General features: G+C 43.3%; 1 protein-coding gene across 5 annotated transcripts in view; it reads right to left on the bottom strand.

Moving 5' to 3' along the window:
• Positions 1-457: 457 nt before the first annotated feature.
• Positions 458-27002, bottom strand: part of MPZL1 (myelin protein zero like 1) — a 42618-nt gene continuing 16073 nt past the window's right edge. Inside the window, exons 3-6 of one of the 5 annotated variants that reach the window (XM_051644153.1) lie at positions 24952-25165; positions 15103-15235; positions 11724-11829; positions 458-5743 (exon numbers count right to left, since the gene is read on the bottom strand). In XM_051644153.1, coding sequence (XP_051500113.1) covers positions 5642-5743; positions 11724-11829; positions 15103-15235; positions 24952-25165 — 555 coding nt within the window. In that variant the 3' untranslated portion in view covers positions 458-5641. Of the gene's footprint in view, positions 5744-11723; positions 11830-13486; positions 13561-13602; positions 14190-15102; positions 15236-24951; positions 25166-27002 lie in introns of those variants that run through there. The other 4 variants (XM_051644154.1, XM_051644157.1, XM_051644155.1 and 1 more) reach the window with 4 other exon arrangements.

A 27002-nucleotide genomic window follows, 5' to 3' on the forward strand; every position in this document is an offset into this window, starting at 1 on the left:
GTAGCACAGGTGGAGAGGGAAGGAAATGGTTTTATAGTTACAAGAGCTACAGCACCTTGTTGTGGCACTGCTGTCCCCTCCTTTATCACCCTACGTATAATGGTCTATTATCCTGTGCCAAGTATTTGAGCAGGATACTTTAAGGAAAATATTTTCGATTCTGACAAGACATGCACCTGTCAGTCTTGTCAGCTCCCCTTTTTCAGAGGCTGTTCTGCCATGAAGCTGTGTCTCTTCTATGCATATTGTGCTACAGTTTCACTTGGATTTCTTAGTACTCCTAGGTGAAGTGGTAATGCAGGGCATTAGTTCAAATGGTAAACTCTCCAGCTGTGGTGTTTGCTGAGCTGACAGTCTGCAGTGACTGAAGAATATTGCCAGAAAGAGAGGTGGTGTGTTTCAGTCCTCCTCCCTTCCCATTCCCTAACCAGGTAAGACTTGACCAGCAAACCAGTAATGGGGAAAAAAAAAGAGTGTATTAAAATATTCACAAGATTACAATAGAAAACATGAAAGTTCATTCAAGAAAAAATATCCAAGATAACTGTTTCCAGATGAGTCTGTAAAAGCAAAAGCACTAAGAGCTGGAACACTGGCTCTTCATGTAATCAGGCCATGCAATGCAGCTCCCTCACACAGATTATACACCTGTCTTACACGTTCTTTCTCTTGCATATACCTCCAAGACAGAGGTTTACAAAAGAATTCAGCCTATGTTTCCGATACATTTACCACATAAAAATAGCTGGCATTGCAGGGAGACAGAAAAGATTGCACAGCACACTGATCTCCTAAGGTATTGAACTTAAATTTCAGAGTGCAAAAATACCTTTAAATGAACAGGCTTATTAGCTTCAGGGCAGTGAAGAGAAGGGAAAGAGAAGCCTCAGAAAGAGTCTAATTGCTGAGCATAGGTAGTATGTTTTTGTAGTCTCTCCTATAAAAACGTTACGTAAATACTAGCACCGCAGGGGTGTGTGACCACGGCCCAGAAATCTTACCCACCTTCTCAGCTTTGATGGTTTTCAAGAGAAAGCCTTTCCATCACCTACTACACCATAAGAATGTTTTGTATTTGAGGTCCTAGGTAGATACATTAATAATGTAAAATTGCAAGACAAGATTTCAATACAGAGTGAAGGTGTTCTGGTTATAAATCAAACAGCCCATGCTTCACCTCAATGAATCCACTCTAAGGCAATGCAGCTTCTAAGTTGCATATACACATTTACTGCAGGTACAAGACAGATGGCTACCTAAACAGTGCTCACAGGTTTAAAAAAAGTTAAAAACCTAATTCCAGCACTCTAGTCACAAACTGAAGTACCACTAAAGCTTTGAGAGAAGACAAAACCCTACGGGTCTTCAGTTGTTAAGTGACACATCATTCAGTTACTTAAAGGGACGTTATGCACCCTGTAATGGCTCTTGATGCCATTCCATGAACGTTCTGACCACCTCCCTCACAGAACAACTGCTGAAGTCAAAAGGGGCAATGGAGATTTGAGGCACTGAGGACAGCTTCCAATTTACTCTTTGCATTTCTGTTAAAACCCAGGAAGATGAATGATGCCCCTCATACCTCTGGCTCTAGGGGGTGCCAGCTGGTTTAGCTGCCAGAGCCCAGGCTGGTGATAGAAACTGCACTCCTACAATGGGCAGGTCACTTTTACCCATAAAAGACCTTCTCCAGCCCCCCTTGGCTGAGAAATGGATTTCAGATTGATCCGAGTTTTGTTTTGTGTGATGAAAAAAAAAATAATGCAAGTCTTTTACATCACACAGACCTTCCCCAACTCCACTATCCAAGAGCGATGACCCACCTAAGAGTCTTAATTTGCTACTGCCTCAAGAGAGGCTGCCTGCCCCTTGGCTGTGCTGCAGCAAGCCTGCCACACAGCACTTATTTTTAAAATAATGGTCCTAAAAAAGAACTAGCAGCAGTACTACAACATACTTAATTGTTCCTCAAAGTCCAAGATGTGTCTTTCCAGCTGCAGAGATCACCAACAGAGAATTAAGAGAATAGCAGTAGAGCAGAGGTAAACTTCTGGTCACCGTAACATCACCATACGATGACCTTGTCTGACTTTAATCTCTGCCTGCTACCTATCAGGGAAGTAGAAGTCCTTTGTCCCCTGAGACGTTACTTAAAGACAGCCAACTTAGCATCAGTCCCTTTCATCAGCACAGGTTATCGTATGATTAAACAAGCTAAGATAACCTCAGGGACAGAAAGTTCGCAAGTGTTTCACATTGCCTCAAGTCCCTTTGGCTTTAGCCTGAATAAGTTATTTAATAGCTACATTGTTTATGTTTCCACCACAAAAAAACCAACCAACCAAACAAACAAAAAAACAAAAAACAAACCAAAACTAAAAACCACCAGCCTTCACACAAGAGGGATTCAGATTGATTTCTGCTGTTCTTGGGGGAAGGGACTTTTTGTTTCTTTCAAAAAAGATGTTCAGCATTTAAAAAAATAACTTCCAAGTTAATTCTGCCTTCACAAAGCGGAGAGGCAATATGAACATATCTGTAGCTAAACAAAAGAAATAGGAGAGGTTTCCTAAAGTTAGTTAGCAGTAACCAGATTAGAGTGTTTCCTAATGTTAGCACCAATCAGCATGTCTCCTAAAGTCAGCACCATTCAAGTATGCTTCTAAAATAAGCACCAGATCAGGATTATGCTCAGGTTCTCCAGTATATTCCAGCAGGAAAAGAAACAAACATTAGTAGCAGACTTCAGAGCCATGGACAGCCCTATCTTTTCATAGCAGCAAGTTTTTGATCACTACATTCATCACATTTCTCCCTCTTACTCTAAAATGTCTCGGTGAGAAAGATAGTGATGCACAGGTATGAACACAGATCAAAACCAAGTTTCTCCATCAACCATGTCAAAAACATTTGTTTCTTATTAAGTGTAAAACAAGCGTTGGGAAGTTAACAGCCTGGTAGATCAGGAAAGTAGCAGCAGCAGGATTCATTCTATCTTAATCAGGCTTCTAACAAAGGCAGATGGCAGGAAACAAGTGAAGTCTGATTCTGAAGAAAGAATATAGTGCAGGCACACCCAACTTTGTTGGGGAGAAAACCACTGTACACAAAATAGTTATTAAAGTTGTGCTATCATAATTAAAGGGTTATCTGATGTGGTTCTGAAAGCGTCTGCCATGGGTCTAAGGTTATTTTTCATTTATGTGATTTTACAGTGGAATGTAGGCTTAAGCTTGCAAATATCAAGCTAAGAGTGTTGCAAGCTCACTGGAAGACAGAATGAGAATTCAAACCAATTTTTCAACTGAGGTCTGAAAAAGCCATAACATATTTTCAGTAGAGACAAACTTGCAGAGAATGCAAAATGAGGAGGAGCTATTGGCACACCAGATGGTTATACTGCCATTCAGAGGGACCTGGACAGGCTGGAGAATTGGGCTAAGAGGAATTTCATTACGTTGAAAATGGAAAAAAGGGAGAGGTGCAAAGCCCTGCACCTGGGGAAGAACAATACCATGCAACAATACATGCTGGGGGCTGTCTGGCTGGAAAGCCGCTTTGTAGAAAAGGCCCTGTGGGGGTCCTGGTGGACACTACGTGGAACACGAGCTAGCAGTGTGCCCGAGCTGCAAAGGGCATCCTGGGCTGCGCTAGGCAAAGTATTGCTCAACAGGTCAAGGGGAGTCTTCCCTGCCCTTTCTTCAGCACTGGTGAGGCCACACCTGGAGTGCTGTGCCCAGTTCTGGGCTCTTCAGAACGAGATATGAACTTACTGGAGCAAGTCCAGTGCAGGGCCAGAAATACAATAAAAGAGCTGAGGCATCTTTCATACATGGAAAGGCTGAGAGAGCTGGGACTGTTCAGCCTGAAGAAGAGAAGGCTTAGGGGGGAATGTCATCAATGTGTATAAGTACTCAGTGGGAGGGAACTAGAAGCAACATGCTTCTCAGTAGTGCTCACCGGCAGGACAAGAGGCAATGGAAAGAAATTTTAAAAACAGGAAATTCCACCTGAACACAAGGAAACATTAAGTGATCCAACAGTGGAACAGGCTGCCCCGTTATTGTAGAGGTTCTATCTGTGAAGATACTCAAAACCCAACTGGGCACAGCGCTGGGCAACCTGCTCTAGTTGATGCTGCTTGAGAACAGGAGGTTTGGACTATATGATCTCCAGATGCCCCTTCCAACCTCAACTATTCTGTGATTGATTCTGTGAAATGGCCTGAATAGGAAATGGATAAGAATCAGAGAGAAGGGGTTGTGGTAGATCAAAATGAAAATTATTTGCTGCTACAAAAATGCCAACACCACATTAGGATGTGCAAAATAGAAATCTTTCTGCTATATGCTACTCTGAGAAGACCACAGCTGGAATGCCACTTCTAGTTTTGAGCACCAGATTTCAGGATGCAAATGGGTGAGCTGAAGAAAGATCCTCTTCAGCAGAAGAGAGCAATCAGAGATACTTAGAAATCTACAAGTAGTTTAATCTAGAAACAAGAACCTGGGAAATTATATTCAAGTAGTAGACTTGCAGAGAGGAAGGAAATAAACTGCCCTCCACATCCTCTGTGCAAATACAGGTTACAAAAAAAAATAATCCCAAAACCTACATATCAAAAAAAGCAAAGAGTGAAGCCCTAGATTTTCTCCAGAGGTCATTCAGCCTCCACTACAGGCTTTTAAGAACAGACAAAGCATCTATAAGAAAGTGACAGTGGTATAACGGAGCCAGGGAAGAGACGTGAGGGAGTACTAGAGCTTCTAGATCCCTTGGAGCCCTTTTTCACACTTACATGAAATGACAGAGCTTCAAGGAAGAAATATTTCATTGAAAGGTTCAACAGTTTGAGGCAACCACCTACAGCTATACCTTCCTATCCCTTTAACTCAGTAGCTCTTAAGTTTTCACAGGTAAACTACCATTTCATAAAATTCATTAGATCAACACTATCCCTGTACCTTAGAAGAGTAAGCTTGAATAGATGGGCTCTACAGAAGTAAACAGTCCCATGACCTGTGTTACACAGGTTGGGTAGGCCTAAACACTTCCTTCACTTACACTCTAAGACATGTATTTCTGATAGCTAGGAGTCACAGTTTGGCTTACAAGACCAAGTGAGAGTGTTTAGTTTATATGATAAGGCAGCCTGTACTGAGAATCTGACCAAGGAAAGATGAATACCCTGTAAACGTAAAGAACTCTGTGAATGTAAAGAGATACCTTCTTTGTATTCACCTCAGCAAAAGAAATTAGGCTCTATATGCAAAACAAGAATCTCCAGGTCAGTCTAGGATCTTCAGGCATCTTCCAGTTTCTCCATTAATAATCAAGATAAAAATATTTTAAAATTGTGATGCGAGTTTTCACTTTCTCTCGTCACACAAGATAAAAAAAAAGAATATTGGCAATTTATAAGCAAAATTCTTACCACATTTCAACATGCAACATTGGTCTCACTTCTGTACGATTAAATAGACTATTTACACACAATACATATATATCTTTCCCTCTGTATGCACATGCATTGGTCCTAGCCTAGGCATCAAAGGCCACATGTGAGTTCTCTGGGTCAAATCCTGTTCCAGCAATTCCAGTCCAAATGTGTGTTTTCCTTTGGATAGCTTAGGATCTCATCTCAGTTCTTCCGAATATCAGCATAGACCACAGATTCTGACTTGTTAATCTTGTTGCTGTGCTGTCCTCCGGAGTGATCTAACTGCGCGTAAATGACTGGGCCCTGGGAACAGAATAAAAAAGCACAATCAGTATTTTTCAGGATAGGCCACATTGCCCCTTGCTTCTGCAGGGGTTGCAGCAAGACCAAAGCTAAAGCAAGACCACAGAGCTTTTATGACTGCTAACAACACTTTGAAGCAGGTGGAATGAACCCTCTCCTACAAATGAGCTCCAGTCTGCCACCCTTCTCCTGTCAGGGCCACGCCAAACAGCACCATTTCCTCCCTTCAACACTGTCACAGCTGCTTGCTCCTCACAAACAGCAACATCTAGAATAATTTCTTCTGAAAAGGAAGCACTTCTTACATGCTATGGAGCAAAGACACATGGCTTAGTCAGACGCATGCCAGATTTAATACTTTTTCAAGAGGAACCGTACTACAGATTTACCAGTAGATAGCACAGCATACTTTCCATGCTGCCACTCAAGGCCTGTAAACCCCAGCACAGCTGAACCACTTGGGTAAGGAGGGAGAGAACAAACCCGCAGCCACCTTAAGACACCAATCGCTGCCCAAGCAAGTGATGTGATCAAGACTTACATGGCAGTGAGCCAGAAGATACTGAAATGGTGCAGTAATGCAGAATGCTTACCTGACCTTGCAGCCAACCCAGGTAGTGAGCCTCTCCACAGACACACTGGGCAAGCACAGCCACACACCTTCGTTGTATTTGCTGGGGTGCAGTAGAGAACATTACAGCACCATCTTTCAGTAGAGCATGCAAGCACACCAGCACCTTCATAAAACACAGCCCCACAGGAAGATGAACTGGAGCTACTTGAGGTGGTCTAAGCAGCCTATAAGGAGCAGGTACCCATCAAGACAGGTGAGATCTTCATGGAAAGGTCTGACCTGCAGCTCCCATTCTGCACGACTCAACTGACGTAAGTACAGAGCAGAAGCTTGCAACCACCTATCAGGGGACCTCAGCAGAGGGACCACACACTCATACACATCCCCTATGCAGGAGGGAAAGGGATTGTCCTATTTAGGGGTGGGGGAAATCACAAGGAGAGATCTTTTAGTTTGGTTGAGGGTTTTTTAGCAGTTTTTGCTTCAAATACATTTCATCCATTTAACTCTCTTTCTGTTTCTCTTTTGTTCCAGGAAAAAAAGTAGCCTTCACAGGCATTTCTTCCACTCCCTTCTCCCTGTACTTCTAGTATCCTGCCAAATTAGAAAACATCTCTATGGAACTGACCCAGAAATCCTTTCATTCATCTTCCAAAGCAACAAGGACCCGGAGATTAAAAAAGACCCCCTGTACAGAAAATCAGGCCCTTGAAGGACCACATAGGTACACACCTACAAAGCTGTTTTCCACCCAACACAACAGCAAACCTAAATCTATTGTTTGCTTTCATGGGTAGTTTAAACCCAACATTTCTTTCTTCAAGGTAAATAATTTCCCAAGTGATAAAGAGTATGAGAAAAGAAATGGACAGAAGGATGAAAACTTGTGAGCAGATATAAGATGCTGAAGATATATTAGCAGACTGAGGAAATGCTCAGAAAAAAGACAGTGATGTCTTAGAAAATTCTAGACTTACAGTCCCATTAGAGGCACCTTTTTTTTTTTTTTTTTTCCGCTATTGGCTCTCACGTTGTTCTGCTCTCCAACATTATATCAGGATTACACCACTAACTCCAGTTAAAGTGCAGTGACTATACAAACTTCAGGACTAAGTGAGACTAAGGTTTATTTGTAAGCAATTTTGGAAGTCTCATCTGCCTCAAGCCACACATCAAAGGTATGGTAAGTTCAGCTCAAAAGCACATCCCATCAGTTAAAGAAAAAATTAATCTACAACTACATTAAGTACTTACTATGACATTTCAAATTTTGTTAAAGTAATTCTTACATGTCAATTTTCTACCACACGAGTTCACTAAGGATCAGTTATCTTATCACTGTTTTAATTTCTTGCCAGGTTAAACATAGTTATTCTGCTGCAACCAGCATATTAGGTGGTGGTAGAGAGACTGACTGGTCTGAGACAACCCAAAACTATCGTCTCAATATGTTCACTGTCATCTAAATAGGTGGTAGATTAACTAACACAGAGAAAAGGAGGACCAAGGATTTATTATAATACTCCACCTATTTGATTTGCTGCCAACTGATTTTCTAGCTGATTCTAATCAGCACTAGGGCATTTTTTTTCTCCTATACTTGGTACCTCTAGTGATCTGAATCTTTGTAAAGACTCTTCTTCCAAAAGCAAAAGCTTCAAAACAGTCTAAACAATTCAGAACTTCCAGCTAATCCCAAATAAGCTCATCCTGACTCTTCAAAACCAGAAGAGCAACCAGCTCTGCCATATAAAACCCAGCATTTCCTTAAGTCTTCTGATTTTTCCATGCAGAACTGAAGGGAAAAGAGTAGCAGGTGTATCAATATCTTGCTAAAGGTTTGTCAGCAGAGTCACAAATTGTGAATTATAGCAAAGAAAAAAGAATTACAAAGTTAGACCCATCATGGTCTAACAGTGATCTACAGTAATTTCAAATTTTTCAGGTTCTGAAAGATGTTGCAACTACCACATGTATAAGCTCCAGGAAATTTATCTGAAATTTCAGTCAAGAATCCTGGCACCATGAACTGCTCCTTCCCAGGGTCCCAAGGTCCATGTCAAAGCCTGGAACAGAACTCAAACAGAACTTGTTTATGTCTACAACCAGAAAGAGCAAAGCCAGAGTTCTGCACTTAAGTTAATGTAGCTTTAGTGCTCCCCACTTCTACACTGACAGATCTACTCTCTTAGGAGCTCTATACCATACCACTCTGTATATTATAAATGCATTTCTGTAGAAGTTACACTTCAAGATCAGTGGTCTTTCAGCCTGCCCAAAAATGAATGATCAGCTACTTGCAAAGAACAAAGCCAAATGACAGCATCTTGGAGTTAACATGTCTTGGGACAACACACCCCTGCCCTCCAGTTTCCCTGCTGCAACCCAGAGTACTAGATAAACACAGGCATTCCTCTAGAAAACACATAAAGTTCTTGCCTCCAATGGAAATGTTTTTCTCACTCATCCAAAGAACAGTCATGATAGAATACAAGTCACTATGGAATGATGGCATAGAGAAGAAATGCCAAATACAAATTTGACAGGGCAGAACATACCTGCTGAGAAGGAAGACAATATGAAAAGAATTTGAGTAAATTCAACGAGCTGAACATTTACAAAATCAGATATACATACTTTCAGCACTCTGGGGCACTCCAAAAAGCAAGGTCCACACTTACTAAGCTTGCACCCAAAACACAAAAGAAGTGCAGGATCAAGTGCCCTTTCAGCTGAGAAGTGATGTGGGCAAAGACTGAATCACTGGTTCTTAAAATTATATATAAATAAAAAAATAATAAACTTAATTTAATAAATCTAATTTAAATGCTACTCTGAGAGGGAGCTGTTTTTAACTTGCAGAGGCAGGGGCTGTGTATTTGTATTCACAGTTCTTCACCACCAGTAAAGCACAAAGCATTCAGTCATTTCCTACACATCCCACCATATAAGAGGCTGCAAGGAAGCCCACAGACCTCTACTGTTCAGCCTAAAATAGCTGGGCAATCCAAGACACAAAAGTGTGCCTGAATCAGCAAGCAGCCTGCAACTGCTCCCAGGAATTGCTAGGAATCTAAATATCTGCATTTCACCTACACAACAGTTCAAAAGCTTATTCTGAATACTACAACTAATTTAATGATTACCGCGAAATACCCGGTTTTATTTATATGTGATGCTAGATTTCAAATATGCTTATTTGCATGTTGATAACACCTTAAAAAAAAACGGCTAGAAGTTGAAAATGTAAGTGTGATCAACTGAAATTCAGTTTTCTCACTAATTTAAATCATCTGTTTGAAGTCTGATCTACCCTGATTTTACAGTAGATCTTTTTAAGGAAAAGTAAATATGTTTACTTGCTGTTCTGTAAAGATGGGGGAGAAACTAGAGGAACCACTTGCTGCTACAAATGTTTGCCAAGAAAAGAAAATCCAGACAAAGCTCTCTTTGCCTGACAAAAGTGATAAAAAACCCTAAAAAACTAACCTAAAACTGAACAAAACTAAGGCCATTTCCCCTATTTTCCTCTGAGGTCAGGAGTGTTCACACTTCGAGTTTTCCTTTAGGAATTTACCTGTGGGAAGACCCTGGAGGACTCTGTCAAGGAATAAACAGACTAGAGTGACTACAGGATGGCAAAAGCACATGGATTCTGATCTTTACAAAGTTCTGATTTACTCTGACAATTTTCTTCCAATACACCGAGACTTTCAATTCTTCCAATACTCCAGAACACTGGAGACATGGAAGGGTGAGGACACTTCATGTTTTCACACCAAAACATTACAGAAAAGATAAAAGTATTTTTGCTTTCAAGGTGTAAGTGCAGAACAGCAAAACTCTTCCTCCATGTAGCTGTCGGGGCACTTGCCTGTACCGCTTAGTACCATGACAGTAATTAAATAAAACATCTCAGTCTTTTGACCTAGGGAAGTTGACTCAGCCATTACAGCACTCATCCCACACATAAGCTTTTTTTTTCTTCCTTATTTTTCTTTCTTTTTTTCCTTTTTTCTTTTTGCGGGGAGGGGAGGTGAGGAATCACCTGTGTCATTTGCCCACTCTAGAAGCTCCTCCCATGAACTAGAAAAGACAGTCTTTATCAATTCCTTATGGGTAGCCTGCTGCTACTAGACCCCCTGCAGTCAAAATCTGAACTATTTATAAATCTTGTAACTTGAGTCTATTGCCTTTATGCTCAGAGAATACAGTTCTCTGAAGTCAGCAGGTAGCTTTGAAGGCCTTTGTGCTACAACTCTAGAAATACTGCACCTCACAAGAACAAGATGTATTTCCAAACCAGACTGGAAAACCAACAGAGTAGGGACTTCGACTTCATCCAGCTCATTGTTAGCACTGTATTTTTCTCCTGTAGTTTTAACACATTAACACAGATCTCCATTATTTTGTCAGCAGAAATTAAGAAACCAGGTATCAACTCTGATTTAGAAATGCCTCAGTTCACACACTGCTCTGCAGCCACTTGCTAGAAGCTTTGACCAATTTAGAAAAACTACGTTTTGGACTTAAACTCCCTGAGGATTCATACCTCCACAGGAAAATTGCTGGGGAGACATAAATCAAGTAGAAACAGCTTACAAATACAGAAATCCTGTACACTGTAAATAGGTAATAATATCTTGCATAGAATCCCTGTTTGACTTACACTCTCTCCCCTCTGACTAATTTCCCATGGGATGTCAAGTCTGGGTAAGAGCCACCTTCTTCCTTTGAAATCAGCAGAACTTTGTTAACAGCAGCAAGAACAAGACAAAGCTTGGGAATTTCAAGCCCACAGAAGATGGGTGGCTCAGGAGAGGAGAGCTCTCAGCAGCAAGACTCATCTTCAAACTGATCATCACTGGTCAGTGTTTGCATTGTGCTGGCTCATTTCCTTGTGAAGGAAGTACATGCCACAGAGCATGCACCTTCATGGCAATAAGAGAGTAAGTAAAATTCTTCCCCGATACCATCCCATAACAGATTAGGCAGGTTTATGGGGTGACTGCACACCTAGCACATAATGTTTCTACACTGAACAGCTACCCCACTGCCCACTCCTCATCCTTGCCAGAGTCTCATCCTCACACTTCACTGCCCCTTACGTATGTTAACGCACAAGATCAGAACATTATATATTTTATACATTAGTACAAAAAGGGCATAAAGCTCCATTTCAACTAGTATCAAGATGTAATTCTTTTAACTGCACTAAGCATTCTATGGAGGAGTTCACCAGTCTCAGCTTACTGCCCATCCCTTGTTTGGAGCAGACACTTTTACCCCCCAGTCCCCATCACCTTAACAGACAGTACCTAATTCATGGCTCCCACCCTGCCTTTATACCACCTCTCCCACATTCTGGGAGGATCCTGCTTTGGGAAGCAGCAGGAAACAGTTTACCTGGTGTGATCTGGCGGGCACGGTGTTTACCAGACCCTCTGTGTCGGAGGGTGACTTCTGTGGAGCCTGCTTAACCGGTGACATCAAGCTCTCAGATGTACTGCAGCTGACGAGGTGGCAGAGCAGAGTTTGCACGACAATGTTCAAGAGGCACACAAAAAAAAACAAAAACAAAAACAAAAAGCGAGTGATGGCAAGATGAATGTGGCAGATTATGCCAAAGTAAAATGAACATAATGGATTCTGAAATAAACACATATAATTCTCCATCTCTCCCCAGACATTTATCTGTCTTATTGGTAAGCAGCATGATGGAGCAACTATTAATATAGGATAGCAGCTCCTCCAAAACCCCTGTTCCCTGGATATTCCCATTCAACCCCGCCTGTCTAAAACCATGTGTTCTCTTCACTGAGGCGTCTGTGAAGACTCATTTAACAGTGGTAAATAGCAATTATCTTCTAACTATAAGATAAATAGTCCTAGTCACTGAGGCAAGTGCTATTGTGGTGCTACAGCGCTACAGTTAGAGCGAACACTTGCAATAGCCACCAGGTCTTCTTACCAGAAAGGTACTTCATACCAAATTCCACATTAGTTCCCTTGCTTTTGGTTAGGCTATGACCTTAAAATAATTCTGCCCCCTCACAACGGACATTAGCCTCTAGAGCAATTACTTCTAGAGCCACATGTGACATATATGCTATGTGCTCTGACATATGTAATCAGGCAAATCTAGTTTTTCCAACAAGAAAACTCTTGTGGTGAGACCAAACACTCCTAAAAGAAGGCTGCCAGTTTCCACTCTCTGCTTCTTTCATCTGCTTAAAGCAGGACTGAAAAGAAAACAAGACAGAGAGATGAACACCACAGAGCTAAGTATATGAGCAAATGCCCTTAAACTTTACACAAGTAGCTTCTGGACAATGCAGTAATGGGTGCCCAAATGCTAGGTCTACCTGCTCATTCCCAAGAACCCAGGAAAGAAAACAAGCCACCTCCTGACAACAGACACAGGAGTTCCCTTTCCTACCACAACCCTCTGACCACTGTGCATCCTTTTATCCCAATCTTTGTAAGACAGACAGTGTACAAAGCAAGTACAGAAACAAAGACAGTGACATTAAGCAGACCACCTCCTCACAGGGCAGTAATTTTTTATCCTTTGGTAAGTCTAATCACAGAAGACTTAGCTCTTCATACATGCAGCAGTAAGTAAAAAAATAAAAATACTGCCCCCAGCCATCACAGCAAGGGGTTTCTATTGTCTCAAACGGACAAAGCAGTCCTTCTGTTGCCAAAATTAAGTAATAATGAATTGTTTGCTTTATTCACAAAATTCCTCATATCTACACTATCTAACAGTCATAATTCAGGTTTAAGCAATTAATGTGCTTAGATCACTGCAAGTTTTCAAACACTTAAGCTACCTGAGCCAGGGGAACACTTACAGGGAATTTACTTCTATTTTGACACAGAAAGGGCTCTGAATGTCCTGTGCTATAGTTAATGCACTGGCAAGTTCACTGCTGGAAGAGATGGAGGGACACTACCTGGGATAAGCAGCAATCCCACCCCAGTTAGACATAAGACAATGAAACCCAAGCGCCCAGTGAAATGCATCATCCCTTCACCAACAGATTCCAGCACAAATTATAGTGAAGTTATGTTAGTAGAGAGCTAGCTGGTGAGTCAGCAAAGCAAAAGGAAACGTGTACACATACACAGAGGTATTAACAGCAACCACCAACTTGATTAGTTACCATGGTGTCTAGTGGGACTGGAAGAGAAGACCCAGCCCTGTTACATTCCCAATCTGGCGTCTATATCAGGATCTCTGTAAGGAGAGGAAGGTAAGCAGGATCCGATCCCAGCACACCAAGGCAGAAAGAAAAAACAAAACAAAAAAACACCAAAGTCAGAGCACAAACAGACTGTGGCCATGCAGGGTTCCAGATGCCGCGCAGTGCCCCAGCCCACCTCACTTCAAGGCAGAAAGGTTATCTAAGAGTAAGTGCATCTCACCACCACTACACACTGGGTTAGCATCATGTAGAAGACAGTCCGTAAGTTTGGAGGGAGTCACAACAAACTTGGTTTCTCTTCACACAGCATGCAGAGCTGGCACAGTCAGTGAAAGCAGTATTTAAACTTCAGAGATTACTTTCCCGAGAGAGTAGTTAAATCTACTACCAGAAATTACAGTGCATGAACTACTGCTCCAGGCTCAGGACCAGCAGGAAGACACTGGAGAGCAGGTCACTGGGAAGCAAGGCAAGCGGACCACCTCACTCACACTGCTGGTGCAGGATGCTGCACGCTTCTTCTCCAGTTCTTAGGGGAAGGACACATGCAGAAAGGGAAAACCGGGCTTTCCACACAATTCTGAGCACACGCAGCCACCTTTGCTGTATTTAGCCTTACCACTGGGTATCAGCCAACTCACTTTTTCTCTAAGCTCTCCAACTGGGAAAAGGACAGGGTAAAGTTTAATTTAGAATCCCTACAAGCTTATTTTTGGAGTTGTTTTCTTTTACCCCACAGGCAACCCAAAGGACCTGCAGGAAGCAGGAATATTTGTTGGGGAAAGAACAGAATAAAGTTGAAAGCTTGGAGTTTGTTTCTAAGACTACATACATAATTTTTGTTCTTGTTTTTATAGAAGCAAATTACCGGCTAATTAGAGAGGAGAAAAAAGGAAATGCCTCTCCCACAAGCACCAAGCTCCATCACCACTGAACTCAAGTCTGCCTTTGTTAGTTCTTGTTGCTTTTTCATACGCCCATGCAGAGATCTGTGCTTCACTTTGGAGTTACCCTCCTAACACTGAAAGCCTTGCAGGGATGGTAAAAGTTAACAAAAAACAGATAGTGAATGAGAATGGATGCAGAGTGGCTACTTCTTCCTTACTTTGAAGTGTGGTGATTTGGGGTTTTGGCAAGTGTACTCCAGACTCAGGAGACAGACAGTAGAAACTTAAAAATTCAGTCTTAACCTCAACAGAGAACATTCCTTAAAAGTGCACATGTGGCACTTTTCCTTTGGCATAGGGGATGCTAGGAGGAAGCAGGGCTGGAGGGCAGGGAAGGAGAACAGGGGATCTTGCATTAAACATTTGTGGGTCATACACACTTGTGGCTAGGGATCAGCTCCAGCACTAAGTGGTTTCAGGAGCAACTCATGGTCAGTAGGTCTCTTCAAGCACAGCACAAAGATAATTATTATAGGCAGATGACCAGTCTTCCACATGGCCATACCCTATCTCTTTGCCATTGTTGCTAAGGCTTGGCTGAAACAACTCCTACCCCCCTCTAAGCCCACCCTCTGATCCTGCAGCTGTTCCTCACATCATCCACAGGTGAGGAGGGAGATCTCTTACCCAGAGTATCGTTTTTTAGAGTTGTTCTTTCTGATGACAAGACACACGACAATAGAGATGAGCGGTGAGAGACCTGTCACCGTACCGATGACTATCCCTGCCACCATGGCAATGGGGAACGCAGGCAGGCTGTCTGGGGAGAGAAGGGAGAAAACATTCAACTCTTCTGCATTCCCTGATTATCAGATGTGCAAACCACAAATGTTCTTGACCTTGGATTCACTTAGAGCAGAAGGCACTAGTGGAATATCCAGGAACTATAACATGCAGCCTACGTGGTAGTGATAGCAGTCAGCCAGCAGCATAACATGAACAGAGCACAGACCAAGAGCGTTCTTAATGTCACCATCCTCAAGAAGAGAGTTTATATTGAACCAGTAATTTTTACACGTCAGAGAACACAAGTGACAATGAGGACAACCTTGCCTCATTTTTTATCTGAGGGGGAAAAAAAAAAGTTGCATCCATCTGGCGGCTCCCAGCAAGGTCAAGAGGAAAAGGCAAGAACACTTGAAAGCAGACTGGAAGGCAAGGCATTGCTAACCAACTCGGAGTGCTGAAGGCTGGGTGTTCTCTGGGTAGCATGCAGCACACAGCCTAGGTGCTACCCATTATCACTCTTAAGGGTCTTTATGCATTATACTGGTGTCTCAACACACATCTCTGCACATTGTTATAGTCATTCTTTCCCTTCTTACGCAAGGATCATTGTACGATATTAAAAATGCACTTACAGGGACACAGTATTGCTTTACTCACATTTTTCAAATACAATTTTGGGGGAGAGACCAAAAAAGAGCAGGCAGAAATAAAAGCCGACCAGAGAATGAGTCCAAAAGACTTACAAGATAGAGAATACTCAGACTACCATTACAGCTTTTCCAAGTAAGAATTAAGACCTGCCCCACCCTCCACATAAAGTTTAATGCAAGGAACATCTTAGACCAGAGAGTTTCGTAAAAGACTCTGTGCTACACTAGCTACTTGCACCAAACACAAGTGAATCAGCATAAGATCCAACAGGTAGAACATCTTCTATAGAAAATATTTCTCAAATACCTGCATCTGATCATCACAGAATTGTTGAGGTTGGAATGGATGTCCTGAGATTGTCTAGTCCCACCCCACTGCTCAAGCAGGGTAAGCTAACACAGCTTGCTCAATACTCTGTCCAGTTCTTTTTTTACTGTCTCCAAGGATGGGAAACTCCATAACCTCTTTGGGCGACCTCTTCTGGAGTCCACCCACAATAAAATGGTGTTTTCTTAAGTTCAGACAGAATTTCCTGTGTTTCAGTTCACACCCATTGTCTCTTGTCCTGCTGCTGGGCATCAGTGAAGAGCCTGGTTCAGTCTTCACAGAGGGGAGAGCAGCGGATGTTGTCTATCTCAACTTCAACAAGGCTTTTGACGCTGTCTCCCATAACATCCTCATAGATAAGCTTAGGAAGTGTGGGTTAGACAAATGGAGTGGATCCAGAACTGCCTGAATGGCAGAGCTCAGAGTGTTGTGATCAGCAGCACAGAGTCTATTCAGAGTCTATTTGGAGGCCTGTAGCTACCAGTGTTTTGTACCAAATTGTTTTATTTCTCACCTCAATAAACTGTGTGTTTGTAAATTCTAATTGGGAATGGGCTGCTTTTATTAGAAGCATTAGTGAGCACTGGACGAGCGTCTCACCCTATAAGTCAGTGCCGAAGTTCACAGCTCCTCTGTGAGAGGCGAGCGCTGCGTGCGGACCTCTCGGCAGATCCTGATAAGGTAAAATCACTCCAAAAAGGAAATAAAAAAGGTCGCAGATTGTGACAGAGGGGTTGGACGAGATGATCTTCAGAGATCCCTTCCAACACCAACCATTCTGTGATACGATCTTTAGATCCTAGTAATTTACATAAATACTTGGTTAGAGGACTCCCCTGAGCCTTTCTTCACTTTTGCAGTCTAGACAACCCCAGCTCTCTCAGCTGCTCTTCCTAAGAAAGGTGGTCCAGTCCCTTAATCATCTTAATTGCCCTTTGCTGAACTTATTCCAGCAAGGACCACAGACTATCCTTATAAAAAGCATTCCCAGCATGACTGCAGTCTGTAGACTAAGCCCATTTTGACATACTATTCTAGAAGGAAGCAACACAACACAGCATCCTGAAGAAGGGATATCATCCTACAAAAACAAGGTTTACATTTAGTACTGTTCATTTTCACTTCACTGACTTTCAGAAGGGCTACCTGATCTCTAGATATTTCACTGATCAGACCATTGCTCTTATTCCAAGTAGGCAGTGATGAGGTAGCTACCAGAAGTCTAGAGGCAATGAAGAGAGACTTCAGGGCCCTGGGATGGCTGGTTAGGGGATTGGGAGCCCGGGTGGTGTTCTCTATCCTACCAGTAGCAGGGATTGATAAATGGGAAGAGCCAGAAGATTAACTCCTGACTTTGGGACTGGTGCAGCCAACAGGACTTTGGCTTTTTTGATCATGGATGGACCTCTAGGACACCAGGCATGGCAACAGGTGGGGGAAGCCTAACCCGGAGGGGGAGAAGGATCCTGGAGCACGAGTTAGCAGAGCTCACTGAAAGGGCTTTAAACTAGGTGTGAAGGGGGATGGGGATGAAACCAGGCTCACCAGAGATCAGCCTAAGGATGGCTGCCAGTCTGCCATCCCACTTGAGGTGGGAAATGGGGTAAATGTAGCAACAAAACCACAGGGCTCATTAACCATGCAAGTTGTTGGGATATCTGCACCATGGCTCAAGTGCATATATGCCAATGACTGTAGCATGGGAAATAAACAGGAGGAGCTAGAAGCTGTTGTGCACCAGGGAGACCATGATATAACTGCCATAATGGAAACGTGGTGGGATGAGTGGCATGGTTGGAGTGCTGCAATGGATGGCTACAGGCTCTTTAGAAGGGACACGCAAGGCAAGAGAGGTGGTGGGATGGCGTTATTTTTTAAGGAGTGCTTTGACTGCCTAGAATTCAATGCTAGACACACCAAGGCAGAATGTTTATGGGTAAGGATAAAAGGAAAGGCCAGTGAGGCTGATATCCTAGTGGGAGTCTGCTAGAGACCACCCGACCAGGATAGAGACTGATGAGACATTCTTTCAACTCGGAGATGTCTCGCAGTCACTGGTCCTTGTTCTTGTGGGGGATTCAACTTACTAGATGTTTGCTGTAAGTACAACAAAGCAGAAAGGGGGCAATCCAGGGGGTTTCTGGAATGTAAGGAAGACAACTTCCTGCTACAGCTGGTAAGTGAACCTACCAGGGGTAGTGCCATGCTGGACCTACTATTTATGAACAGGGAAGTACTGGTGGAAGATGCAGTGGTTGGGGGTTGTCTTGGGCACAGCGACCATGATATGATAGAATTTTCAATATGTGGTGAAGTTAGGAAGGTTGTCACCAAAACCTCTACCTTGGACTTCCAGAGGGCTGACTTTGGTCTCTTCAGGACGCTGGTTGGGAGAGTCCCTTGGGAAATAGCCCTCAAAAACAAAGGAGCCCAGGAAGGCTGGGCTTACTTTAAGAATGATGAAGGCACAGCAGCAGGCTGTCCCTACATGCTGAAAAAGGAGCCAGCAGGGAAGAAGACCGGCCTGGCTGGGCAAGGAACTATTACGAAAACTCAGAAATAAAAAAGGAGTGTATCAACTTTGGAAAAAGGGGGAGGTGAATCAGAAAGTATTCAAGGATATTGTAAAGGCATGTAGAAAGAGAATTAGAGATGCAAAAGCTCAGCTAGAACTTAAACTAGCCATCTCTGTAAAGGATAATAAAAATGCTTTTATAAATACAATAACAAAAGGAGAGTCAGGGAAAATCTTCACTCCTTACTAGATGAGGGGAGGAACTTAGTAATGGAGGACAAGGAAAAGGCTGAGGTGCTTAACACCTTCTTTGCCTCAGTCTTTAACAAAAAGAATAGCTACCCTCAGGGCAACTGGGCTCCTAAGTTTATAGACAGGGATCGGGAGCAGAATCCCTCTCCTGTAATCAAGGAGGATGTAGTTAGGGACCTGCTGTGCCACTTAGATCCCAAAAAGTCCATGGGTCTGGATGGGATTCATCGTAGGGTGCTGAGGGAGATGGTGGATAAACTGGCTAAGCCACTCTCAATCATTTATCACCAGTCCTGGCTGCCTAGGGAGGTCCCAGATGACTGGAGGTTGGCCAGTGTGACACCCATCCACAAGAAGGGCTGGAAGGAGGATCCAGGGAGCTATAGGCCTGTCAGCCTGACCTCGGTGCCTGGCAAGATTGTGGAGCAGATCATCCTGAGTGCCATCAAGCAGCATGTAGAAGACAACCAGCGGATCAGGTCCAGCCAACATGGGTTTAGGAAAGGAAGGTCCTGCCTGACTAATCTCGTCTCCTTCTATGACTGAATGACCTGCCTAGTGGATGAGGAGAAGGCTGTGGATGTGGTCTACCTCAGCTTCAGCAAGGCCTTTGACACAGTCTCCCACAGCATCCTCCTGGAGAAGCCAGCAATCCACAGCTTGGACAGGTGCACCCTTCACTGGGTTAAAAACTGGTTGGGTGACCAGGCCCAGAGAGTGATGGTGAATGGAGCTGCATCCAGCTGGGTCTGGTGACCAGCAGTGTCCCCCAGGGATCAGTACTGGGCCCAGTCCTACTCAACATCTTTATTGACAACCTGGATGTGGGGATTGAGCCCACCCTCAGTAAGTTTGCAGATTGCACCAAGCTGGGGGTGAGTCTTGATCTGCCGGAGGGTAGGAAGAAGCTGCAGGAAGACCTGGACAAGATGGGTCAATGAGCCGAGGCCAATGGCATGAAATTCAACAAGACCAAGTGCAGGGTCCTGCACTTTGGCCACAATAACCCCAGGCAGAGCTACAGGCTGGGGAAGAGGGGCTGGAGAGCAGCCCAGCAGAGAGGGACCTCGTACTGGTTGAACATGAACCAGCAGTGTGCCCAGGTGGCCCAGAAGGCCAATGGCATCCTGGCTTGTATCACGAATAGTGTGGCCAGCAGGAGCAGGGATGTAATTCTCCCCCTGTATTCAGCACTGGTGAGGCCTCATCTCAAGTACTGTGTGCAGTTCTGGGCCCCTCACTGAAAGAAGGGTATTGAGGTGCTGGAGCAGGTCCAGAGGAGAGCAACAAGGCTGGTGAAAGGACTAGAGGGAAAGTCTTATAGGGATAGGCTGAGGGAGCTGGAGCTGTTTAGCCTGGAGGAGACTCAGGGGGGACCTTATCACTCTCTTCAACTACCTGAAGGGAGGTTGTAGTCAGGTGGGGGCTGGGCTCTTTTTCCAGGCAACTAGCAACAAGACAAGAGGGCATGGCCTCAAGCTGCTCCAGGGGAAGTTTAGGTTGGATATTAGGAAGTACTTCCTTACAGAGAGGGTGATTAGACATTGGAATGGACTTCCCAGGGAAGTGGTGGAGGCACCATCCCTGGATGTGTTCAAGGAAAGGCTGGATGTGGCACTTAGTGTCATTCTATCCCTACATGCCCTTGTAAAGTCCCTCCCCAGCTTTCCTGTAGCTCCTCTTCAGGTATTGGAAGGTCTCCCTGGAGCCTCCACTTCTCCAGGCTGAACAATCCCAACTTTCTCTACAAGTTTCCTAGTTTCTGTGCTTTTACACCTCAAGTGTAGGAATAACTGTCTGCAAAAGCATCAAAACAGACATACATTTCTGTTAGCAGATCACCTGTTGCCTTGTACGGAAGAAAGACATAGGCACACACTTTTTCAGAGCAAAAAAGTAAGCAGCAACTGAAAAGTACAGTTCAGAGTGTCTGCTGAAAGGGTGATATTCAAAATTTGGCACCACCTAATCTGATAATTTTGTAATTGAATTCTTTCAGTCAGGTGCAGTTTTTTGGGTGGTTGAATTTCAGTAAAGCACAGCAGTTATGTTTTTTGACAGAGGTTTTTAAGACCATACAAAAAAGTGCAACTGTTTGTATGCGAAACTAGAATCTGGCTTTATTGTCTCCCAGAACGTGGTCCAACAGGTTATGGAAAAACTCACACAATTTTACAACCACATAGTTCAGCTGAAGGTCTCCCTCCAGTTTTTCCTACATTTTTCAGCATTCCAGAGTTACATGAATTCCTCATGAGTACTTGCAGAGCAGCTAATGACTTCATTCTAACAGACAGTTCCAGCTACATGACCAAATACCAGCTCTGAAAGCTAATGTTTAAGTTAATAGCTTAATACAAGCCACAAATCCAGCCCTTCAAATAATGCTTTTCACTAAGTATCACCATAATTCAAAGCAACTTCAATTTTAGCTGGAAGTACGTTAGTATCAGTTTTATTAAAAAGGCAGGAAACAGAAGTTTTATGTTGCTCCTAAGTATAAAGATTTTCATATGACAATTCAAATTTTCCCCCTCAGAGAGTTCAAAGACGGACTACCTCCACAAAAAAAAAAAGCTGTCCTCAACACAATGTTACGTAGCTGCCTATTACAAGTAGGGGCAGCCTAATGTAAGGGCTTGGAATTCCTTACGAATTTCTGTTATTTAGGCTTTGAAGGGTAGTCTTTTCGAGATTCAGGGGCACTAGTGAAAGAACAGTCTTGCTTCTCATCCGTGCCAGTGGGATTCGTCCTATGGAGTTGATGGAGCTGTTTGTGCAAACTCTATGTAGATACTGCAATGAATCAGCCTGGCTTGGCAATTTTAAACAACTAAGCCAACCCGGATCTCGTTAAATGTTTAATCCAAAATCTATGGGTAACCAAGCATCTATGAGGTCATTTAAATGCGTAAAATATGTATGTGGCTTTGAACAGTTTACAATACTACAGATACAATTCAGAACAATTAAATGTATACATAGTAAAAAAAAATTAAAAATGCACAAGAGTCAACATGGACTTATTTCAATTGAAAACATTTCTCCAGCTCAATTCAGGGCGAGTTACAACCTACTATAAGAGCAGTACTTGCAGATAAAGTCAGAATGCAAGACGGCATTACAGCTACTGCTTGAAAACCCGTTTCCAAAGTCTTCCTAAGAAATTGTAGACAATTGTTGCAGATTGTTCTGATGATGAGAAGCATTGTGAAATACAGGGTTCCCTTGCGAAACCATGAGATGCTGGTCCAGATGCTCCACCTATGGGGAAGCCGGCATACAAGTCTGTTGAAAAATATCAGCTGAATTAGTGTGCTGGAGACAGTCTTCCTTCACCTAACCTGGATTAAAATCTGAAGAGGCTTTGCCAAGACAGCCTGACTTTGCCAAACCAGCAGTTCCTTTACTTCTTCTTCATAGAGACTATCAATACATTGTAAGAAAATAAACAGACCCTATTTTATATAGATTCCAGACTTCCAAGAAACAAAGTTCTAAGCTATAGTGGAATCTCTGAAGGCCATAGAATGGTTAAGGTTGGAAGGGACCTTGAAGATCATCAGGTTCCAACCTCCCTACTATAAGCAGGGACACTTCACACAAGACCAGGCTGCACAAAGCCTCATCCAACCTGGCCTTGAATACCTACAGGGAGGGGGCTTCTACAACCTCCCAGGACAACCTTTTCCAGAACCTTACTACCCTCATGGTGAATAATTTATTCCTAATATCTAACCTACATCTGCCCTCTTCCAGTTCAAAACTGTTACCCTTGTCCTATCACTGCCCTCTCTGGTGAAAAGCCCCTCCCCAGCTTTCTTGTAGCCCCCTTCAGGTACTGGAAGCCTGCTATAAGGTCTTCCTTGAGCCTTCTCTTCTCCAGGCTGAACATCCTCAACTCTCTCAGCCTGTCTTCATAGCAGAGGTGCTCCAGCCTTTTGATCACCTTCTTGGCCCTTCTCTGGACCCTCTCCAACAGCTCCATGTCTTTCCTGTGCTGAGGGCTCCAGAGCTGTTCACAGTGCTCCAGGTGGGGTCTGACCAGAGCAGCATAGAGGGGCAGAATCCCCTTCCTGGCCCTGCTGGCCACACTTCTTTTGATGCACCCCAGGATGCAGTTGGCTCTCCGGGCTGTGAGCACACACTGGCGGCTCATGTTGAGCTTCTCATCAACTACCACCCCCAAGTCCTTCTCCTCAGGACTGCTCTCCACCCATTCTTCCCCCAGCCTGTGCCTGGGGTTGTGCCAACCCAGGTGCAGGACCTTGCACTTGGCCTTGTTGAACTTCATGGGGTTGGCACTGGCCCACCTCTCCAGCCTGTCAAGGTCCCTCTAGATGGCATCCCTTCCTTCTTGGGTGTCAACCACACCACACAGCTTGGTATCACCCAATCCCACTATCCATGTCTCCAACAAAGATGTTAAACAGCACTGGTCCCAAAACTGACCCCTGAGGAACAACAGTCATCACTGGTCTCCACTTAGACACTGAATCATTGACCACAACTCTCTGGGTGGTCAGCCAATTTCTCATCCACTCAGTGGTCCATCTGTCAAATCCATGCCTTGTCAGTTTGGAGACAGGGATGTCACCTGGGACAGTATCAAATGCTTTGCACAAATCCAGGTAGATGACATCAGTTGCTCTGGCACCATCCACCATCTCTGTAGCCTTGTCACAGAAAGCCACCAAATTGGCCAGGCAGGATTTGCCCTTAGTGAAGCCATGTTGGGTGTCACCAATCACCTCCTTATTTTCCATATGCCTTAGCAGATTTTCCTGGAGGATCTGCTCCATGATCTTGCCAGGCACAGAGGTGAGACTGACTGGTCTGTAGTTCCCTGGGTCTTCCTTTTTCCCTTTTTAAAAATAGGGGCTATGTTCCCTTTTTTCCAATCAGTGGGAACCTCACCAGACTGCCATGACCTCTCAAATATGATGGACGGGGACTTAGCAACTGCATCCACCAGATCCCTCAGGACCCATGAATGGACCCCATCAGGTCCCACCAAACAGCTCTGCGAAGAGGAAGGTTAGATATACACCCTGCCTACACAAGTATATAGAATGATCTCATCAGCAGGGCTACACACTTGTTAGAGCAGCACTATCATTGTTACACAGGTATCTTCCCTAAAATATTAAATTCTAATGGAATAGCTGTATCAGCACTGCCATTTACAAATGCAACATTTATTCTTGTCCTTATTAAATATAAATTTGGAAATCCGATCACTGCAAGAACCATTTATTTGTAGGAACAGTCACACTTCAGCTGCCCTCCAGCTTAGCTAGAACAATAAAATGTTTTGGACTGTCAAGGGAATTAAAGAGTCAAATTGACACACAGAATATAAGTGCTCTAGAACTGTCATCATTGTTACAAAATGCTAATCAGAAGCTTTATGTGACTGCAAGTCACTGCAAGGCAGCCCTTGCAGTTTATAAGGTTCACCAGGGATACTGCAAGAATATCCGTGGAAAGAGACTGAAAGCACATCCAACACAAACACCTTCACACAGAAGACAGTAGCATTTCACTGTCTGTCAGTATGTGTTCAGGCCAGACTATTAGTTTTGTTCTCCAGTACACATCCCAGATAGGTTCCAAAAATAAGTCTGCTACTTTCTCTCCTTGCTCCACACATTCCAAAAGTCATCCTAACCCTTGATGTAACATAATACAGAAAATAAAAACAAAACATAGGACTTGGAAATGAGAAGATGGGTTTTCATCAAGGCTTCCATTGTCTTTTGCTAATACTTGTTAGAAGCACAGAAATTAGTGGGTATGCAGAAAAAGACTATGACATTCAGTTTTTTAAACAGCTGACAGAATATCACTTGGATTATTAGGACCTGGAAGAAGAAAATTAATAAGACAATTGTTCCATCTGGGCTATTGCCCCACCCTCGAGAAAAGTGATCTAGACTCAGGAGGGGGAGGAGGGACTGAAGGGAGGAAGGAAAGTAAAAAAAATCATATAGGGTGAATACCTTTCTCCACAACTCTAACTCGGATTTCTCCTGGTTTGACAACAATATCGGGTGGGTTCTTGACATCGCAAATGTAAGTGCCGTTGTCCCGGAACTGCATGTTTGATATACTGATAGAAGCATCTTTCTTGTTAAGATCTCCAGCCCACGTGATCCTGTCTTTAAATGGTATGTCCTTTCCAGGATATGGCTTTCCATTAAAGTAATAGAAAAACTGTAGTCAAGGGAAAGAGGATATAAGAACAATCCAATTAGAGATTACAGAGCTACCATGTTGCTCTCATTATTACAGCATTCTCCCAGAATCCACTGTATTACACACAGCTAGTATTTGATATTTTTTTTCTCCTGCCTCACCACTTTAGCCCAGCTTGTTGCCTCTTGATTACATAACCATGCTATGGCTTATACTTCAATCATGCTACCACAACAGACAGCAAGTTTAGGTCTTCTGTTGGTTTTGTTTTGTGGTTGGATTGCTTTGGGGTTTCTTCCTGGTTTTGGAGACACAGGGTTTTGCAGACAAGGAGGTGGGGGAAAGAAAAAATGGTTGGTAACTTGGAATAATTAAAAGGACAGAACAATTCTGGATCACTGTCATCTGTCCTTCAGGCACAGGACGCCTTCTGCATTCTAGTAGGAAAGGGGTACCAAGTTGCTATCTTGTGTTTTGCTGTGTTACTTGCACAGCTAAATTAACATGCAATACTCTCCTTTCCTCCACTCCCAAAAAAATCCCATGAGCAATTTATAGCACACCTAACTGTTTCCTGGAAATCTACACACTGACTAAATATAACTGTTTCCCAGTTTTTAGGTAACTAAGTTGCACTCTGGCCCTGGACTCCCTAGACATGATAAAAAATCCTCAAAGAATTAACTTGTTTAGAACAGTCTGAGGAGAAACTGCATACTTCTTCATTATACCTGACCAAAACTGGAATTTTAGTAGTAAAAGTGCAAAGATCTCTATGGGACAACTCTGCTTTCAAATATATGGGATGTCTGGACACTGCCCATAACCCTAAGAAAAGGGAATAAGACTATATTAAAGAAGCACACTCATTCTTAATTTCACACTCTGAAAGACAGGAAAACAAACTTAACAAAGAAACAACCCAAACTCTCTTCAGTTCAGTCTTCAGAACATGGTTACAAGCATTTAAGACACTATTCCAGCTTCCTCTTTCTACAGCTTTCTTTGCAAAGCAGTCTCTCTATCGCAGCACTGACAGGCTATAAGCCATTCCTCTTTCTATTCCAGTCATTTCCCATCTCTTTTCCTCTTCCTACCCTTGATCTGAGGCTTGCCATTCCAACATCTTCTCTATCAGACCCACACTCTTGAGTATTAGGCCTGATCATTTGACAGCACAAATCTTATCTGCATCAGGTATGCACACAACCATCTGCTGTGCTGCAGTCAATCTGACACTTATTTGTTGTTTACAGGCTACCATAAATCCAATAAACTATCTTATCTGGTAGGAAGTCGGCTAGCACACAGTCATCTGTCAACATTTTGGAGGAAATCTGCCTCACTCTGCAGCATTTCCAGCTGGATTATAACATTCAGCACAGAGGCACTGCACTACTACACCCCTGTGCACAGGGGGAGTCATCTGACTGGAATTCTAGAAGGCAAGAGAGAGATTCTTCAGCTCTCTAGGTGTCCTCATCTGGGGAAGAAGAAATCACCAAGTAAAATATGTCCTGAAACACAAGCCAAGTGATGCAAGCCACTCCAAGGCTATGATTAAGTGATTGAAGATGAGACAACAGGTTTAGACTGGTTTAAGCCAATTTTGAAACTCTTCTGTCATCAGATGTTTCATTCACACAGAAATATATCTATAATTGGGCATGTCGAGAGGGAAGGGGACAAGCAGAGGAAGCTTTCAGTCATCAGCCTCCCCACATGGCTACAAGATTGCCAGTGCCGATTCTAAACAGGCAAAGGACCATCCTTTTCAGGAGACACAGACTTAATTCAGATATAGGCTGATCCTGAGACTGACCTTTCAAATTAATGCCCAGCAAGCCACGTAATG

The sequence above is a fragment of the Apus apus genome, chromosome 1 (genome assembly GCF_020740795.1).
Source record: "Apus apus isolate bApuApu2 chromosome 1, bApuApu2.pri.cur, whole genome shotgun sequence".
Classification (NCBI taxonomy): Eukaryota; Metazoa; Chordata; class Aves; order Apodiformes; family Apodidae; genus Apus; species Apus apus.